Source organism: Mirounga angustirostris, unplaced genomic scaffold (genome assembly GCF_029215605.1).
Source record: "Mirounga angustirostris isolate CCGP_5_RB_7025 unplaced genomic scaffold, mMirAng1.0.hap1 SCAF_3, whole genome shotgun sequence".
NCBI classification, from domain to species: Eukaryota; Metazoa; Chordata; class Mammalia; order Carnivora; family Phocidae; genus Mirounga; species Mirounga angustirostris.
In genome coordinates this window covers 94,440,083-94,460,072 of record NW_026991711.1, presented here as the reverse complement: position 1 = coordinate 94,460,072, position 19,990 = coordinate 94,440,083, and the positions used below count along the sequence as shown (strand labels likewise).

At 36.3% G+C, this 19,990-nt stretch overlaps 1 protein-coding gene across 6 annotated transcripts in view; it reads left to right on the top strand.

Annotated features, from left to right (window-relative positions):
- The window catches only part of PTPN4 (protein tyrosine phosphatase non-receptor type 4), a 233,895-nt gene that overhangs the window by 147,615 nt on the left and 66,290 nt on the right, over nucleotides 1–19,990 (top strand). For all 6 annotated transcript variants that reach the window (XM_045869013.3, XM_064586413.1, XM_045869010.3 and 3 more), the window contains 2 exons: nucleotides 12,901–12,964; nucleotides 16,651–16,823. In XM_045869013.3, coding sequence (XP_045724969.1) covers nucleotides 12,901–12,964; nucleotides 16,651–16,823 — 237 coding nt within the window. The remainder of the gene's footprint in view (nucleotides 1–12,900; nucleotides 12,965–16,650; nucleotides 16,824–19,990) is intronic.

The window sequence follows — 19,990 nt, the reverse complement described above, 5'->3', positions numbered from 1 at the left end:
TATTAAGGTAATGCTAGCTTCATAGAATGACTTTAGTAGTATTCCTGCTTCTATCCTTTGAAAGAGATTGTAGAGAATTAGAATAATTTCTTACTTAAATGCTTGGTAGTTCACTAGTGAACACATCTGGGCCTGGTGCTTTCTTTTTTTTGAAGTTTCCTAATTGTTCATTAAGTTTCTTTAGTATATACTGGTGTATTCAAATCATGTATTTCTTTCTTTGTGAGTTTTGGTTGATCGTCTTGTTCAAAGAATTGGCCCAGTTCATTGAGATTATCAAACTTCTGGGCATAGACTTATTCATGGTATTCTTTTATTATGCTTTTAATTGTATTGATGTCCATTCTTTCATTTCTGATATTAGTAATATATGTCCTCTCTATATTTCTTAGTCTGGCTAGAGGCTTATTGATTTTATTAACTTTTCAAAGAACTGCCTTTTGGTTTCATTGATATTCTCTGTTGGTCTACTGTTTTCAGTTTCATCAATTTCTGCTTTTTCTTTATTTTATTTCTTGCTTTAGATTTAATCTCCCTTTTTAAAAAGATTTATTTATTTATTTATTTATTTGAGGGAGAGAAAAAGAGAGTGAGTGTGCAAGCAGGGGGTGAGGGGCAGAAGGGGAAGAAAATCTTGAAGCAGACTCCCCAGTGATTGCAGAGCTTGGATGCTTGGATCATGACCTGAGCCGAAATCCAGAGTCAGCTGCTCAACTAACTGAGCCACCCAGGTACCCCTCTACTCTTTCTTTCTTTCTTTCTTTCTTTCTTTCTTTCTTTCTTTCTTTCTTTCTTTCTTTCTTTCTTTCTTTCTTCCTTCCTTCCTTCCTTCCTTCCTTCCTTCCTTCCTTCCTTTTTTCCTTTTTTCCTTCCTTCCTTTCTTTATTAAAGATTTTATTTATTTATTTGACAGAGAGAGACACAGCGAGAGCAGGAGTACAAGCAGGGGAAGTGTGAGAGGGAGAAGCAGGCTTCCCGCTGAGCCAATGCAGGGCTCGATCCCAGGACCCTGGGATCATGACCTGAGCCCAAGGCAGAGGCTTAATGACTGAGCCACTGAGGCGACCCTACTCTTCTTTTTTTTTTTTAACGTGGAAACTTAGATTATTGATTTTTGATCTTTCTTCTTATATATGCATTCAGTGTCATAAAATTCCTTCTAAGCACTGCTTTTGCCATGTTTCACATTTTTTTTTTTTTAAAGATTTTATTTATTTGACAGAGAGAGACAGCAAGAGCAGGAACACAAGCGGGGGGAGTGGGAGAGGGAGAAGAAGGCTTCCAGCCAAGTTGGGAGCCCAGTGTCAGGCTCGATCCCAGGACCCTTAATGACTGAGTCACCCAGGCGCCCCCATTTCATGTATTTTGATGGGTTGTGTTTTCATTTTCATTAGTTCAAATAATTTTTCATTTCTCTTGAGATTTCCTGACTTCTGTTTTATTTATAGGTGTGTTATTTAATCGCCAGGCATTTTAGGATTTTCCAGTAGTTCTTTTTACTGATTTCTAGGTTCATTTGTTGTGCTTTTTTTTAATTTATATTTTTATTATGTTATGTTAATCACCATACATTACATCAGTAGTTTTTGATGTAGTGTTCCATGATTCATTGTTTGCATATACCACCTAGTGCTCTATGCCGTACGTTGCCTCTTTAATACCTATCACCAGGCTAACCTATCCCCCCACCCCCCACCCCTCACCCCTCTAGAACCCTCAGTATTTTTTCCTCTGAGTCCATAGTCTCTCATCGTTCATCTCCCGCTCTGATTTCCCCCCCTTCATTCTTCCCCTCCTGCTATCTTCTTCTTTTTTGTTTTTTTTTAACATATAATGTATTATTTGTTTCAGAGGTCCAGATTTGTGATTCAACAGTCTTACACAATTCACAGCGCTCACCATAGCATATACCCTCCCCAATGTCTTATCACCTAGCCACCCCATCCCTCCCATCCCCCACCACTCCAGCAACCCTCAGTTTGTTTCCTGAGATTAAGAGTTCCTCATATCAGTGAGGTCATATGATACATATCTTTCTCTGATTGACTTATTTTGCTCAGCATAATACCCTCCAGTTCCATGCACATTGTTGCAGATGGCAAAATTTCATTCCTTTTGATGGCTGCATTAATTAATATTCCATTACATATATATACCACATCTTCTTTATCCATTCATCTGTCGATGGACATCTTGGCTCTTCCCATAGTTTGGCTATTGTGGACATTGCTGCTATAAACATCGGGGTGCATGTACCCTTTCGGATCCCTACATTTGTATCTTTGGGGTAAATACCCAGTAGTGCAATTGCTGGGTCATATGGTAGCTCCATTTTCAACTCTTTGAGGAAACTCCTTACTGTTTTCCAGAGTGGTTGCACCAGCTTGCATTCCCACCAACAGTGTAGGAGGGTTCCCCTTTCTCTTCATCCCCGCCAACATCTGTCGTTTCTTGACTTGTTAATTTTAGCCGTTCTGACTGGTATCTCATTGAGGTTTTGATTTGGATTTTCCTGAGGCTGAGCGATGTTGATCACCTTTTCATGTGTCTGTTGATCACTTTTTCATGTGTCTGTCTTCTTTGGAAAAATGTCTTCTGCCCATTTCTGGATTGGATCATTTGTTCTTTGGGTGTTGAGTTTAATAAGTTCTTTATAGATTTTGGATACTAGCCCTTTATCTGATATGTCATTTGCAAATATCTTCTCCCGTTTTGTCGGTTGTCTTTTGGTTTTGTTGACTGTTTCTTTTTTTTTTTTTAAGATTTTTTATTTATTTGAGAGAGAGAGAATGAGAGACAGAGAGCACAAGAGGGAAGAGGGTCAGAGGGAGAAGCAGACCCCCTGCTGAGCAGGGAGCCCGATGCGGGACTCGATCCCGGGACTCCAGGATCATGATCTGAGCTGAAGGCAGTTGCTTAACCAACTGAGCCACCCAGGCGCCCTTGACTGTTTCTTTTGCTGCGCAAAAGCTTTTTATCTTGATGAAGTTCCAATAGTTCATTTTTGCCCTTGCTTCCCTTGCCTTTGGTGATGTTTCTAAGAAGAAGTTGCTGCAGCTGAGGTCGACGAGGTTGCTGCCTGTGTTCTCCTTTAAGATTTTGATGGACTCCTGTCTCACATTTAGGTCTTTCAACCATTTGGAGTCTATTTTTATGTGTGGTGTAGTTCCATTCTTCTGCATGTGGCTATCCAATTTTCCCAACACCATTTGTTGAAGAGACTGTCTTTTTTCTATTGGACATTCTTTCCTGCTTTGTCAAAAATTAGTTGACCATAAAGTTGAGGGTCCATTTCTGGGCTCTCTATTCTGTTCTATTGATCTGTGTGTCTGTTTTTGTGCCAGTACCATACTGTCTTGATGATGACAGCTTTGTAATAGAGCTTGAAGTCCAGAATTGTGATGCCACCAGCTTTGCTTTTCTTTTTCAACATTCCTCTGGCTATTTGTTGTCTTTTCTGGTTCCATACAAATATTAGGATTATTTGCTCCATTTCCTTGAAAAAAGTTGATGGTATTTTGATGGGAATTACTTTGAATGTGTAGATTGCTCTAGGTAGCATTGCCATCTTCACAATATTTGTTCTTCCAATCCATGAGCATGGAACATTTTTCCATTTCTTTGTGTGTTCCTCAATTTCTTTTATGAGTATTTTATAGTTTTCTGAGTACAGATTCTTTGCCTCTTTGGTTAGATTTATTCCTAGGTATCTTATGGTTTTGGGTGCAATTGTAAATGGGATCGACTCCTTAATTTCTCTTTCTTCTGTCTTGTTGTTGGTGTATAGGAATGCTACTGATTTCTGTGCATTGATTTAATATCCTGCCACTTTACTGAATTCCTGTATGAGTTCTAGCAGTTTTGGGGTAAAGTCTTTAGGGTTTTCCACATAAAGTATCATATCATCGGGCGCCTGGGTGGCTCAGTTGGTTAGGTGACTGCTTTCGGCTCAGGTCATGATCCTGGAGTCCCAGGATCGAGTCCCGCATTGGGCTCCCTGCTCAGCAGGGAGTCTGCTTCTCCCTCTGACCCTCCCCGTTCTCATGCTCTATCTCATTCTCTCTGTCAAATAAATAAATAAAATCTTTAAAGAAAAAAAAAGTATCATATCATCTGCAAAGAGTGAGATCTTGACTTCTTTGCCGATTTCGATGCCTTTTATTTCTTTTTGTTGTCTGATTGCTGTGGCTATGTTGAGTAGCATTGGTGATAGTGGACATCCCTGCTGCGTTCCTGACCTTAGGGGGAAAGCTCTCAGTTTTTCCCCATTGAGAATGATATTCGCTGTGGGTTTTTCATAGATGGCTTTTATGATATTGAGGTATGTACCCTCTATCCCTGTACTCTGAAGAGTTTTGATCAAGAAAGGATGCTGTACTTTGTCAAATGCTTTTTCTGCATCTCTTGAGAGGATCATATGGTTCTTGTTCTTTCTTTTATTAATGTATTGTATCACATGGATTGATTTGCGGATGTTGAACCAACCTTGTAGCCCAGGGATAAATCCCACTTGGTCGTGGTGAATAATCCTTTTAATGTACTGTTGGAACCTATTGGCTAGTATTTTGATGAGAATTTTTGCATACATGTTCTTCAAGGATATTGGTCTGTAATTCTCCTTTTTGATGAGGTCTTTGGTTTGGGGATAAAGCTAATGATGGCCTCATAAAACAAGTTTGGAAGTTTTCCTTCCATTTCTATTTTTTGGAACAGTTTCAGAAGAATAGGTATTAATTCTTCTTTAAATGTTTGGTAGAATTCCCCTGGGAAGCCATCTGGCCCTAGGCTTTTGTTTGTTGGGAGATTTTTGATGACTGCTTCAATTTCTTTAGTGGTTATAGGTCTGTTCAGGTTTTCTGTTTCATCCTGGTTCAGTTTTGGGAGTTTATACATCTCTAGGAATGCATCCATTTCTTCCAGATTATCTAATTTGCTGGCATATACTTGCTCATAATATGTCCTTATAATTGTTTGTATTTCTTTGGTGTTGGTTGTGACCTCTCCTCTTTCATTCATGATTTTATTTTTTTGTGTCCTTTCTCTTTTCTTTTTGATAAGTCTGGCCAGGGGTTTATCAATCTTGTTAATTCTTTCAAAGAACCAGCTCCTAGTTTCGTTGATCTGTTCTACTGTTCTTTTAGTTTCTATTTCATTGATTTCTGCTCTGATCTTTATTATTTCTCTTCTCCTGCTGGGTTTAGGCTTTATTTGCTGTTCTTTCTTCAGCTCCTTTAGGTGTAGGGTTACGTTGTGTATTTGAGACCTTTCTTGTTTCTTGAGAAAAGCTTTTATTGCTATATACGTTCCTCTTAGGACTGCCTTTGCTGCATCCCAGAGATTTTGAACAGTTGTGTTTTCATTTTCATTTGTTTCCATGAATTTTTTAAATTCTTATTTAATTTCCTGGTTGACCCATTCATTCTTCAGTAGGATGCTCTTTAGCCTCTATGTATTTGAGTTCTTTCCGACTTTCGTCTTGTGATTGAGTTCTAGTTTCAAAGCATTGTGGTCTGAAAATATGCAGGGAATGATCCCAATCTTTTGGTACTGGTTGAGACCTGATTTGTGACCTAGGATGTGATCTATTCTGGAGAATGTTCCATGGACACTAGAGAAGAATGTGTATTTTGTTGCTTTGGGATGGAATGTTGTGAATATATCTGTGAAGTTCATTTGGTCCAGTGTGTCATTTAAAGTCTTTATTTCCTTGTTGATCTTTTGCTTAGATGATCTGTCCATTTCAGTGAGGGGGGTACTAAATGTCTCCCACTATTATTGTATTGTTGATGTGTTACTTTGCTTTTGTTATTAATTGGCTTATATAATTGGCTGCTCCCATGTTAGGGGCATAGATATTTACAATTATTAGATCTTCTTGTTGGATAGACCCTTTAAGTATAATATAGTGTCCTTCCTCATCTCTTATTATAGCTTTTAGTTTAAAATCTAATTTGTCTGATATAAGGATTGCCACCCCAGCTTTCTTCTGTTGATAAATGGTTTTCTACCCCCTCACTTTCAATCTGGGGGTGTTTTTGGGTCTAAAATGAGTCTCTTGCAGACAGGATATCAGTGGGTCTTGTTTTTCTATCCAATCTGATACGCTCTGTCTTTTGATTGGGGCATTTAGCCCATTTCCATTCAGGGTAACTATTGAAAGATAGGAATTTAGTACCATTGTATTGCCTGTAAGGTGACTGTTACTGTATATTGTCTGTGTTCCTTTCTGGTCTATGTTGCTTTTAGGCTCTCTCTTTGCTTAGAGGACCCCTTTCAATATTTCTTGTAGGGCTGGTTTCGTGTTTGCAAATTCCTTTAGTTTTTGTTTGTCCTGGAAGCTTTTTATCTCTTCTTCTATTTTCAGTGACAGCCTAGCTGGATATAGTATTCTTGGCTGAATATTTTTCTCATTTAGTGCTCTGAATATATCCTGCCAGTCCTTTCTGGCTTGCCAGGTCTCTGTGGATAGGTCTGTTGCCAGTCTAATGTTTCTACCGTTGTAGGTTACAGATATCTTCCCACAAGCTGCTTTCAGGATTTTCTCTTCGTCTCTGAGACTCCTAAGTTGTACTATTAGATGTCGGGATGTTGACCTATTTTTATTGATTTTTGAGGGTGGTTCTCTGTGCCTCCTGGATTTTGATGCGTGTTTCCTTCCCCAAATTAGGGAAGTTCTCTACACTTATTTGCTCCAATATACCTTCTGCCCCTCTCTCTTTTCTTCTTCTTCTGGGATCCCAATTATTCTAATGTTTCATCTTATGGTATCGATTACCTCTTGAATTCTGCCCTCGTGATCCAGTAGTTGTTTATCTCTCTTTTTCTCAGCTTCTTTATTTTCCGTCATTTGGTCTTCTATATCACTTATTCTCTTTTCTGCCTCATTTATCCTATTCGTTATAGCTTCCATTTTTGATTGCATCTCATTAGTAGCCTTTTTTATTTTGACTTGGTTCGATTTTAGTTCTTTTATTTCTCCAGAAAGGGTTTCTCTAATATCTTCCATTCTTTTTTCAAACCCAGCTAGTGTCTTTAAAATCATCATTCTGAACTCTAGTTCTGACATCTTACTAATATCTGTATTGATTAGGTCCCTGACTGTCGGTACTGCTTCTTGTTCTTTTTTTTTGAGGTGATTTTTTTCCATCTTGTCATTTTGTCCAGAGGAGAATAGGTGAATGAGAGAACAAAATGCTAACAGAGCATTTGTAACGAAGACCCCAGAAAAATATACACTAAACAAATTAGATGAGACCTGAAACCGGGGGAAAAGAAAGGGAAAGAAAGAAAAAAGAAAAAGATAAACAGCAAAAAAAAGAATATGATCAAATATGATCAGGTTGGTGCATAGATCAGTGCCCCACACTAGATTTTGGGTGTATTTTGGTCTGTTAGAAGAAAGTGCTTCCCAAAATTTTAAAGAAAGAAAAACTTATATATGTACAAAAATAAGGGTAAATACAATGAAGGGATGGAATATGATTGTAAAGATGAAAATTATAAAAGATTTTATAAAAGGAATTGATAAGATAAGTTGGTTGAAAAAAGAAAGAAGAGGATTTTTTAAAAAAGGGAGGGAATGTGAGCAGGCAGGAGGCTAGAACAAACCATACACTAGAGATTTAGAGTATATTGTGGTCTGTTAGAAGAAATTGTATCCCAAAATTTTAAAGAGGGAACAACTTACATATATATATATATATATATATATATATATATGTATACCAAAAATAAGGTTAACTACTATGAAGGGATAGAATGTGACTCTAAAAATGAAAATATTTTTTATTATTATGTTAATCACCATACATTACATCATTAGTTTTTGATGTAGTGTTCCATGATTCATTGTTTGCATATAACACCCAGTGCTCCATGCAGAACGTGCCCTCTTTAATACCCATCACCAGGCTAACCCATCCCCCCAAAAAAAGATTTTTTAAAAAGGGGATTGATGTTGTTTGAAAAAGGGAAAAGAAAAATTAAAAAAAAAAAAAAGAAAAAGAAAAAGTTAAAAAAAAAATTAACTTTGAAAGACTAAAGAATCATGGGAAAAAAGCCATGAATTCTATGTGCAGTATTCCCCTAGCACTGGAGTTCTGCCGTTCTCATTGATTGGTAAACTTGGTCTTGGCTGGCTGTTCTTGCTGATCTTCTGGGAGAGGGACCTGTTGCCGTGGTTCCCAAATGTCTTTTCCGGAGGCGGAATTGCACCCCCCCTTGCTGGGTCCAGGCTAAGTAATCTGCTTGGGTTTGCTCTCAGGAGCCTTTGTTCCCTGCAAGGTTTCCGTACAGCTTTGGGGGACGAGAGCGAAAATGGCATCCTCCCAAACTCTGCCCTGGAGGAGCCGAGAACTCGGGTCCCTGCTCCTCAGTGAGCCCCCAGAGAAAAGCAGTCAGTCACTCCCGTCTCCCCGGTCTCCGGCCGCACTCCGTGCTCACCCGGCCTGTGACCGAGCGTTTTTATTTCTGGCACCCAACCCGGTGTGGAATCTCCAAACCCAGCAGATCCCTGCGGTGCGCTCCCATGCCGCTCCTCCTGGGGGAGGAAGGGGAGTCTCCCCAGATCTGCTGCTTGTTGGGTCCCTGCTGGAGGAGCAGTGGCCTGACTGTGCCATGGATCACAGTTCATGGCAACCCCAAGCTGAGAGCCCGCTCCTCGGCTCCGTCTCTGCAGCCGGCTTCCTTGTTCCAATAGGTGGGAGCTGTGCTGCACTCAGGCACCCCCGGTCTCTCTGTGACCCCGAGGGTCCTGAGACCACACTGTCCCAGTGCGGGTTCCACCCCCCACTTAGCCACTGGAGTGATGTCCTTCAGCAGAGCCAACTTCTAAAAGTTCCGATTTTGTGCTCTGCCGCTCTATTACTTGCCAGTAGCGGCTGTCGGACGCCCCCTCTCCTGCCATCTATCTTCCCGAATATCACCTCCCATTCACTTCTCTGCACATCCTACCTTCCAGAAAGTGGTCGCTTTTCTGTTCAGAGTTGCTGCTATTCTTTTCTTCGATCTCCTGTTGAGTTCGTAGGTGTTCAGAATGGTTTGATTCCTATCTAGCTGAATTCCTGGGACCAGATGAAATTTAGGTCTCCTACTCCTTCGTCCTCCAATTTGTTGTGCTTTGAAAGTAGGTATTATGTGATTTCTATTCTTTCAAATTTGTTAAGGTGTGTTTTATGGCTGAGAATATGATCCATCTTGGTGAATGTTTCAAATGAGCTTGAGAAAAATGTATATTTTCATATTGTAAGAAGTAATCTGTAAAGGTCAATGATATCCATTTGATAATATTATTGAGTTCAACTATGTCCTTAATGATTTTCTGTGTGCTGAGTTTGTCCATTTCAGATAAAGGGGTGTTGAAGTCTCCGAATACAATACTGTATTCATGTAGTTCTGTCAGTTTTTCCCTCTTGTAGTTTGATGCTCTGTTGTTAGTTTCATATTCATTAAGATTTTATAATGTCTTCTAGGAGAATTTACCCCTTTAGCATTGTGGAATGCCCTGCTTTATCCTCAATAACTATTTAAAGTCTTGCATTTTGAAATTATTAGAGCTACTCTTCTTTGCTTTCATTCTTACTTTTTTGAGATATAATTGACATATAACATTATATTAGTTTCAGGTGTACAATAATGATTCAGTATTTGTATATATTGCACAGTGGTTATCGCTGTATATCTGGTCAATATTCATCACTACACATAGTTTACAATTGTTTTTCCTTGTGGTGGTAACTTTTAAGATCTGTCCTAACAACTTTGAAATATACAATACAGTATTATTAACAGTAGTCACCGTGATGTACATTATATCCCTAGTACTCCTGCTTTTTATTAATTAGTCTTAGCATGGTATATTTTTATACATTTGTTTGCATTTAACCTATATATGTTTTTATATTTAAAATACTGTTTAAATATTTTTACAATGTCTTAAAAGACAATGTCTTTTGTTATATTTAGCCCATTGACATTTTAAAGGATTTTGATATATTGGTATTAATATCTGACATACTCATTACTGTTTTCTATTTGTTGCTCTTGTTCTTTGTTTCCATTTTTGTTTCACTTTTTCTGCCATTCTTGTTTTAATTGAGCATTTTATATGATCTCATTTTCTCTCCTTTCCTAGTTTATTAGTTTTACTTCTTATTTTTTTTTTAGTGGTTGCTCTAGAGTTTGCAATTATATTTACAGTAATCCAAGTCTACTTTCAAATAATAGTATACCATGTTACAGGTACTGTGAGTACCTTATAATAATGAGGTAATACTGGGGCACCTGGATGGCTCAGTCATTAAGTGGCTGCCTTTTATGCAGGTCATGATCCCAGAGTCCTGGGATCAAGCCCCGTATCAGGCTCCCTGCTTGGTGGGAAGCCTGCTTCTCCCTCTCCCACTCCCCCTGCTTGTGTTTCCTTTCTGGCTGTGTCTCTCTCTGTCAAATAAATAAATAAAATCTTTAAAAAAAAATAATCAGAGAATACTAATTTCTTCCTCCTGTCCCTTGTATCATTGCTGTCAATCATTTCACTTATATATAAGCATTTATAAGTATATAATTGTATATATAGGATAGGTACATAAACATACATAATTGCATACATTTTTTATTTTAGTATTTTGAACAAATTATATGTTAGATCAGTTAAGAATAAGAAAAATCAAGTTTTTATCTTACCATCACTTAGTCCTTCAAGGGCTTTTCCTTTCTTTATATAAATTAAAGTTTCTGGCCTATATTATTTTTTTTCCTTTTAGCATTTCTTGCAAGGCAGGTCTCGTTCCAACAAATTCCCCCAATTTTTATTTGAGAAAGTCTTCATTTCTCATTCATTTTTGAAGGATAATTTTACAGAATATGAAATTTGGGGTTGATGGTTTTTTTCTCTCAACGCTTTACCCACTTTCTTCCTGCTTCATGATTTCTGAGAAGCTGGATTTAACTCTTCTTACCTTTATTTCTCTATAGATAAGATTTTTTTTTTTTCTGGCTTCTTTCAAGATTTTTTCTTTATTTTTAATTTTCTATAATTTAAAAGTGGTATACCTAGGTGTGGTTTGTTGTTTTTGCTTTTGTTTTTAAGATTTTATTTATTAGATAGATAGAGACACAGCGAGAGAGGGAACACAAGCAGGGGAAGTGAGGGAGGGAGAAGCAGGCTTCCTGCCGAGCAGGGAGCCTGATGTGGGGCTCGATCCCAGGACCCTGGGACCATGACCTGGGCCAAAGGCAGACGCTTAATGACTGAGCCACCCAGGCACCCCCCAGGTGTGGTTTTTAAGGCATTTATCCTGCTCGTGTTCTCTGAGCTTCCTTGACCTGTGGTTTGGCATTTGATGTTAATTTGGGTAAGTTCCTTAGTCATTTTTGTTTCAAACATTTCTTATGTTGCTTTCTCTTCTCCTTCTGGTATTTCCATTACCGTATGTTACTGTATGTCACATCTTTTGTAGTTGTCCCACAGTTCTTGGATAGTCTGTTCCATTCTTTTTTAGTCTATGTTCTTTTTGCTTTTGGGGTTTTTAGGATTTTATTGATATATCTTCTGCCTTAGAGATTATTTCCTCGTCTGTGTCCAGTGTACAAATAAGGTCATGAAAAGTATTGTTTCTGTGGTAGTGTTTTTTACCCATAGCATTTGGTGGGGGGAGGGTTGGCTTTCTAAGGAAATCTAATGATTTCCATCTCTGTGCTTACATTGCCCATCTATTCTTACATGATTTTTACTTTATCCATTAGAACCCTTAGCATATTAATCATAGATGTTTTAAATCCCCAGTCTGATCATTCCAACATCTCTTCCATATCTGGTTCTGCTCTGTCTCTTCACCTCATGTTTTTGCCTTTTGGTATGCCTTATAATTTTTTGATAGCCAGACGTGATATTCCAGTAAAAGGAAGTGTTATAAATAGGCCCTTAGTAATCTTGTGAGGTGTAGGGGGATGGCAAGTGTTCTGTATCCTATGATTAGCTCTCTCTTTTAGTGAGCCCATGCCTCTAGACTGTGAGCTTCACAAGTGTTTCTCTGTGTTTTTCCTCCCTGCTAGGTGAGATAGGATGGCTAGAGTGAGCTGATTAGGCTTCCTCAGGTTGGTTAAGCTCTGCTAATACCCGAGCAGGTGAGGATTTGGTGAACTAGTTTAAAAAAAAAAAAAAGAACAGAGTGTATTTCAAAATGGTTCCTTTTCCCCTTCCCTTGCTGGAAACCCAAGGGTATTTGTGTCTGGTATTTACCATGGGAATCTGGTTGGGCTTCTCGAGGTAAATTTCACAATATTACAGGCGGCCCTTCCTCCTCCATAACTGGGTCCCTCTGGAGTTTTTCAATCTTGAATTTGTCCACACGGAGCCTCCAACAATTCTTAAATTACAGTTCAGATTCCTCTGGCACTGGTTCCTCTGGCAGTTTCTGCTCGCTGAGTCTCTGCTCTGGTAAGCTGCAGTTCTCTGTATTCACCTGTTAGTCTCTCAAATCTTGGGAGCAGCAGTTCCTGTGCCCTCCCCTCTCTTAGGAATCCAAGAAGAGGTGTTGATTTCTAAGCTCCTTACAGAACCAGAAAACTGCTTGTAGTTCTTGGTATTTCTCATTGGTATATCTTGAAATTTTAATTTGTGACATGTTTTTTTTTATTTCTCTAGATATAAAGTTGGGAAAGGTATAGTTCACAGCAAATATTCAGATAAAACTTTCTTCAATTGACTATATAGATTCTAATTATTTTTTCATGAAGCACCAGAATCTTTAGATTTCTTATGTAATGTGTCTATATATGATTGAATGTTTAGATGTTACTGAAATACAGTTAAAAGGTTACTTTTTGCATTATTTTCCTAAGTTAATGTTTTTATTTTTATTCAGTATTTTAAATACTCCCATTCATTCTCTTTTTATCCAGGTTGAAGATTATAAAAATTTCTTTCAAGTGCAAACAGTTTTTTATTCAACTTAGAAAAGAAGTGGTGAGTAGTGATCTAATAATTATTAGTATAAATGAATATACTTATAAATATTTGTATAAATATAAATAACATTTATATAAAATAAATAATATTTACATAAATGAAGTCTTTAAGAAATGAAGTCATTCATGGCTGATCTTTTAGTATGAGTGACAGTGTTACTAATATTGTTGATAACTGCCTCGTGAGTTAATTGCATTTCATGACAATGTTTATTTCCAGTGTCACTGTGGTTCTGATTTAAAGTACTTCTATATATCCATTTTGCTCTCTTTTGAACTTTGAAACTGATCTCAATCGTGATGTTCATTCTCAGTTGCCAGGGTCTATTCATGAGGGTGGGAACTGAACATTTTTTATATATATATATTTTTTTTTCCCCCCCTCCTACTAATCTGAAGCACTTCTTTTCCTATGTAGTTCATTTTATTTTAGGGAGACTGAGTGTTTAGTTTTGTTTCTAGTTCATGAATGTATAGTACGTTTCCTCCCTTTATGGGAATGGTGATACCCTTTTTATATATTAAATACAATACACTGAGTTATCATGGAAAATACAGTGTTGGAAAGAATTGCACCTTGTTAATGATTTTATCTAATCAAAATTAAAATAATTTATCCTTAAATTATTTCTTGGAAATCTTAACAAATCAATGCAGATTTCAAGATGGTTGTGTGTGCATATATGTGTAAAATGTATTTGGAACCTTAAAAATATTGGAGTCAGCTGCGTTTTATCAGAGGGTGATGATCTAAGTGACTATGATTTATCATTTATACTCAAAAATAAAAAAGTTTTTTTCTATAGTTTTATTGAATTACACAGAAAAGTATACAAATATTAAGGATAGTGTTTGGTAAGTATATAATAAATATATAATACTAATATTGTAGAACATTACTACCACCTTAGTATTATTGCTAATGGAGCTAATGCCCATCTGTGTCATTAACCTTCCTGAGAGGTAAATACTATTCTCATTTGTATCACCATGGATTAGTTTGCTTATTTTTGAGCTTTAAAAAATTGTCATACATAATGTTTTCTTTTTGTCTACTATCTAACCTTTACATTGTGAGTTCATCCATATTTTTGCACATAGCAATAGTTTTTCTATTGCTCCATGGTATTATATTAAGTGAATATACCATAAGTTACTCATTCTTACGTTAGTGAACAATTTTGGCATTTCCAGGTTGTGGCTATTATGACTAATGCTGCTAATGAACATTTTTTACATGTTTCAAAACATCTTATCTGGAAACGAGAGAACAAATATTTTAAATTATTATATTGGTAGAAGGCAACGTAGAAGTCAATTTTTCTGATTTTTTTCCTATTAATATTACTATCATTGTTAGCAATAATAGTTGTGGTATTTAACATTTATTGAGGTCTTACTAGATAATTACACAGCTATTTTCATATCTTTTTAATCCTCAAAACCATTCTCCAAGGTAATATATCATTAGGAATGTGTTCAGTCACAGATAACATCAACAAAAGTCATCTAACGACTGATTAAAGACGTATATAGTCATAGTCTACAGAATGTTGCCTTGTTAATGTTTCTCTCTGAAACAGCTCTTTATTTTTAAATACCCAAACTTTATAGAAACTACTTATCTTTCAATACAACATTTTGTATCTATTGTATAAAAAATGTGGAGGGTGGATTTTATTGCAAATTTGTTACAAATTGTCTAAATACAATTAGTAGAAAGTCAGAATCACACAGAATTTTTGAACTATGCAATGTGTCAAAAGAACGTATATGATTCTTAGATCGGCTCTTCTACTGAGAGGCATTACTGCATACTGCTCTGTGTAAGACCTCTGTCATTTTGCATTATTTATGGAGTGTGGTGCAACATGTAAACTATTAGTGCGTACAAAGCCACTGTTAAGCATAATTAAGAATTCTTCGGTGATCAAGAAGTAGGTATTTTAAGCATATTATCTTCTAGCATAGTAGTTTAATGTTTATACATGGGTATCTTACTGTATTTTAGTTACAGAACTATCTTCATATCTTTTGATAGGCAAACATTTAACAGGACATAGAAGAAAAACTAACCTTAAAAGATCAATAACCTGGACTGTGTTAAAATTAAAAACTCTGTTCGTCAAAAGATACTGTTAAGGGAGTGAAGTAGGGGTGCCTGGGTGGCTCAGGTGGTTAAGCTTCTGCCTTCGGCTCAGGTCATGATCCCTCGATCCTGGGATCAAGCCCCTCATCGGGCTCCCTGCTCAGCGGGAAACCTGCTTCTCCCTTTCCCACTCCCCCTGCTTGTGTTCCCTCTCTTGCTGTCTCTCTCTTTGTCAATTAAGTCAATAAATAAAATCTTTTAAAAAAAAAAAAAAAGAGAGTGAAGTAGATATATATAGTACACACACACATATACACCACATCCTTGGTTATATATCCATCCCAATTCAAAAATATGCTACTGACTTGAACACGTACTTCAGAAATGAGGACATGCACATGGCCAGTAACATGAGAAGGTGTTGAACCTCATTAATCATCAGAGAAGTATAAATTAGAACCAGAATGTGATACTTCTACACATCCACCAGAATAGTGTAATGAAAAGATTGAGAAGTGAGTGGTTGGTGAATATGTGGAGGATATACTGCTGGTGGGAGGGGTTATATATTGATCTAACTATTTTGGAAAACGTTGGGCATTATCTACTGAAGATGAACACAGATATCTTATGATCCAACAACAGAAATGCACACGCATAGCCATATTTTTATATCCTCAAACTGGAAACATCAAATGTCTATCAATAACAAATGGATAACTAAACCGGTATATTCATATGATAGAATATTATATAGAATGAAAATGAGTTTCACAACCATATGGATGAATATAGATGTATAATACTGAACAAAAGAAATCAGACCTAAAGAAATGTATGGGTGATCCCATGTATATAAAGTTCAAAAACAGGTATAATCTATGGTGATAAAAGTCAGAAGAGTAATTACCTTTTCAAAGATAATCTCATAGAAAGGGGGCACAAAGAATACTTAAGAGTTGCTAGTAATAATCCATTTCTTACTCTGGTTGGGTTTTAAATGGTTGCACTCATTGTGTGAAAACCAGGGCTGTACACTTAAAACGTGTGCCTTACTACATATAGTTTACTTCAGTGAAACCATTTAAATATTAATTTTTGCCAAACTTTTAGAGAAAAACGATTCTGTTATGTTGCTGCTTACTTTAAAACTTGAGTTGCGTAATAGTGTTCAGAAGTACTGAATGAATATTCCTATGTATTGACAATCTAGATAGATTTATAAATTTCAAATTATTTTTAATAGGTGTGATAGTATATCTTAAAGCTTAATTTATAGGCCAGGATTATACCTTGAAATAGAATTACAGCTAGTAAGTTTTGAAAACAGATATATATCAGTTTTTAAGCTTATTTCTAACTATGTTCTAAAATAAAAGTCCTGAGTCATAATATTACAGAATGAGGTGAGATCCACATTTTGCAAACCTTTCCATTTATTTTACTGCTTTTTTATTGGATAAGCAAAAAAGGTATTGTGCTACAAGGATTAGTTGTTTGTAAGGTTAGAATATTTATCTGTAGAAAGTAAACTAAATGGAGCATTAGACCCTGATGTTTTCCTGGTATTCTCTGCATTTTGTCATTTATTACAGCATGAATCTAGAGAAACATTATTGGGATTTAATATGGTGAATTACAGAGCATGCAAAAATTTATGGAAAGCATGTGTAGAACATCACACATTCTTCCGTTTGGACAGACCACTTCCACCTCAAAAGAATTTTTTTGCACATTATTTTACATTAGGTTCAAAATTTCGGTACTGGTAAGTATTGCTTATGCATTAATGCTTTGTTACTGTATTTTTCCTCACTTTAAAATAAAGGTCTGTTTTAATCAATCATAGAATGTTTATAATTCGTACACACCTACTGAATCAAACTCTCTGGAGCATGGACCCTATAGATCAGCAAAAAGTTCTAAAGGTTCTTGTGATTTAACCAGATGGAGAAACCTCTTCCATTGACTATATTTCAGATCATTATTTTCTAAAGTAAATTAATCATATTTAATTATTTATGTTCTAGACATGTTATGCATTCCATTGACTTTGTTAAATATTTAAAAGAAAACTTTTCTTTGTTCTAAGACATCTTTATTTGTAAAAGCAAAAGTGTCTTCTGCATGAGCGTATAATTGCCAGTTTCACTATCCAAAAGTAGAATGTTCCCATGAAACCTTTTGTAAGCCAAATGGCGTGAAGAAGCCATTACCATTAATTTATATGGAAAAATTATTTCGCATTTTCAGACCCCAAGAATCACCTCTCATAGGACACATCTTGCTAACAAATGCACAAAATAAATTGAGAGGAAGCACAGATACTCAAAGACACAGTTCAAAGCTCTGGTGGCTTAATGCTGAGATGCTGAGTGTACTTCACTGGAAGGAGCTTTGTGGGGTACTCTTACTGCTTGCGGCGTGCGCGGCCTCTACAGTGGCTTGCTACAAAACAAATGCTGAATGCTATTTTCTCCCCGTTTTTTTAAAAGCAGAGTGGCATAACACAAACTTTGAAAAAGTGGGGGATAACTGTACTTTGCTTTTTTATGAGTGAGTTTGTTAAACCCTTTGTTATCAAGAGTTCAACCAGCTATTATGCAAACATCACATTTAGTCATTGAACAATAACCCCAGATTCCTTTTCCTAAAACTGTCTTATTTATTCTTGATAGCTTTTATTTTTTCTTGAAGGAAAGTCTTTGAGGGATAATTCTAAATTTGGAGAAGTTCTGATTAATTTTGCCTCTGGAATTCTAAAAAGATCCATGAAAGCTAGTTTTTAAGTGCAACCTGGTAAGAATCACATAGCAAAGTCATTCATAATCTTCTACTAAAACAAATGTTATCCATTTCTGTTTCTGCTTCACAAAAGATTTTCCATCTTCAGTAAATAAAACCTTTTATCATTATGTGTTAGATTAATTCATGTTATATATTCATGTAGAAAATATTTAAATGTGGCCCAGAAAAGATATATATTGCAAATCTCAAACATTTATAAATGCCCAATTTGTAATCTCAGAAAAAATAACAGTATAATGCTTTTAATATACTCTTAAAAATATATGCCCCCCCCAAAAAAAAGCCCCCAAATTCAGTGGCAACACTTAAACAGAACTAGGAAACTTTTAACCACAAAAATGGCACAGCAGATTCTTAAGTGGTGTCATTTTTAACTCTTCTATAACCTTCCTAAAAGCAATTTTGAGAAAATTAAGGTGATGGTACTCGTAAATTTAAAAATAAATAGACTGATGGGGCATCTGGGTGGCTCAGTGCGTTAAGCTTGTGACTCTTGATCTCAGAGTCATGAGTTCAAGTCCCGCACTTGGCTCCATGCTGGGTGTGGAGCCTACTTGGATGGATGGATGGATGGACGGACGGACGGACAGATGGATGGACGGATGGACAGATGGATGGGCAGATGGGCTGGGAGAACAGTCCATTAGATCACTGGTGAAAGTCAAGAAAAAAATAAAAAAGCCTCCTTATCTAAATCTCAGGAGGGGCAGAAGAAATCTCCATTGAGAAAATAGTGTAGACCATAACAGTGGTCCCTCAATAAACTTAATTATTAATTAAGTGACCGTCAGGGTTATTATCTAAGGACTACACTTATCTTTAGCAGAATTTTTCCTTCCCTCTGTCCTTGAAAATATGACATATACATAAATGTACACACACCATTTCTTTTAGACAACAAAGAAATGCATAGAATGTAGTAACCTGCCTTCAACTGTAATTCACACTGGTGTCAGATACAATGAGAAAAAAATCAAGGATTTTACCCAATCTCTACCACAGCAGACAAAATCTAGTCATAATGACAAGTACAAAAGACAGTTAAAGAAACCAGTTTGGGAGAAAAATCACTGAAACAATGAAATTTCAACCACAGAAGTTAGTAAAAACAAGCTAAAGAACAATCTAAGAAAAAGATATTGGCAGGGTGAGGAGCAATACCTGCCATTCAGGCTGTTATTGCCCTTGAGAGATTATGGGCCTAGTACTAGCAGATTTTATATTTTTAAACAGCTTTGTTAAGGCATAATTGGTGTACAATAAGCTACCATATTTAACCTCTAAAATTTGATGTTTGGAGTTATATTTACATCCCTGAATCCATCACCATAATCAAGATAGCAAGCATATCCTCCCCCATTTTTCCCTTATGCTCCTCTGTAACCTCTTTCTTCCACCCTTCTTTGTCCCCATGCAACCACTGATCTGCTTTCTGTCTCTATAAATTGGTTTGCATTTTATCGGATTTTATATAAATTGAAACATACATGTTACATACTCTTTTTAGTCCAGCCTCTTTGATTCAGCATAATTATTCTGAAATTCATCCATGTTGTTGTCTGTATTGGTGGTTAGTTTCTTTTTATTGTGGAGTATAATTCCACTGTGTAGATACATCACAATATGTTAATCCATTCACTTGCTTATGGATATTAAGTGATTGTTGTTTCCCCATTTGGATTGTTTACAGGTTTGAGCTATTACAAATAAAGCTGCTGTGAGCATTCATGTAGAAATATTTATATGGTTTAACTTCCCTTGGTTAAATACCTGTGAGTGGAATGGCTAGATTACAAGGTAGATGTATGTTTAACTTTGCAAGAAACTGCCAGTCATTTTTTCAAAGCGGTTTTTACCATTTTATGTACTCACCAGCTGTCAGAGTTCCATTACATTTTCATTAGTGCCTGTTGTTACCTCTTCTAAAGAGTTCACAATTTTGATGAAATTTAATTTACCGTTGTATTCTTTCATGGATCTTTCTTTTGTGTCATAGCTAAGAAATCTTTGCCTAACCCAAGCCTGAAAAGATTTATTCCTCAGTTTTCTTTTAAGAGTTTTATAGTTTTAGTTCTTATACTTAGATCTGTGATCCATTTGGAAATAATTTTTGTGTGAAGTATATAC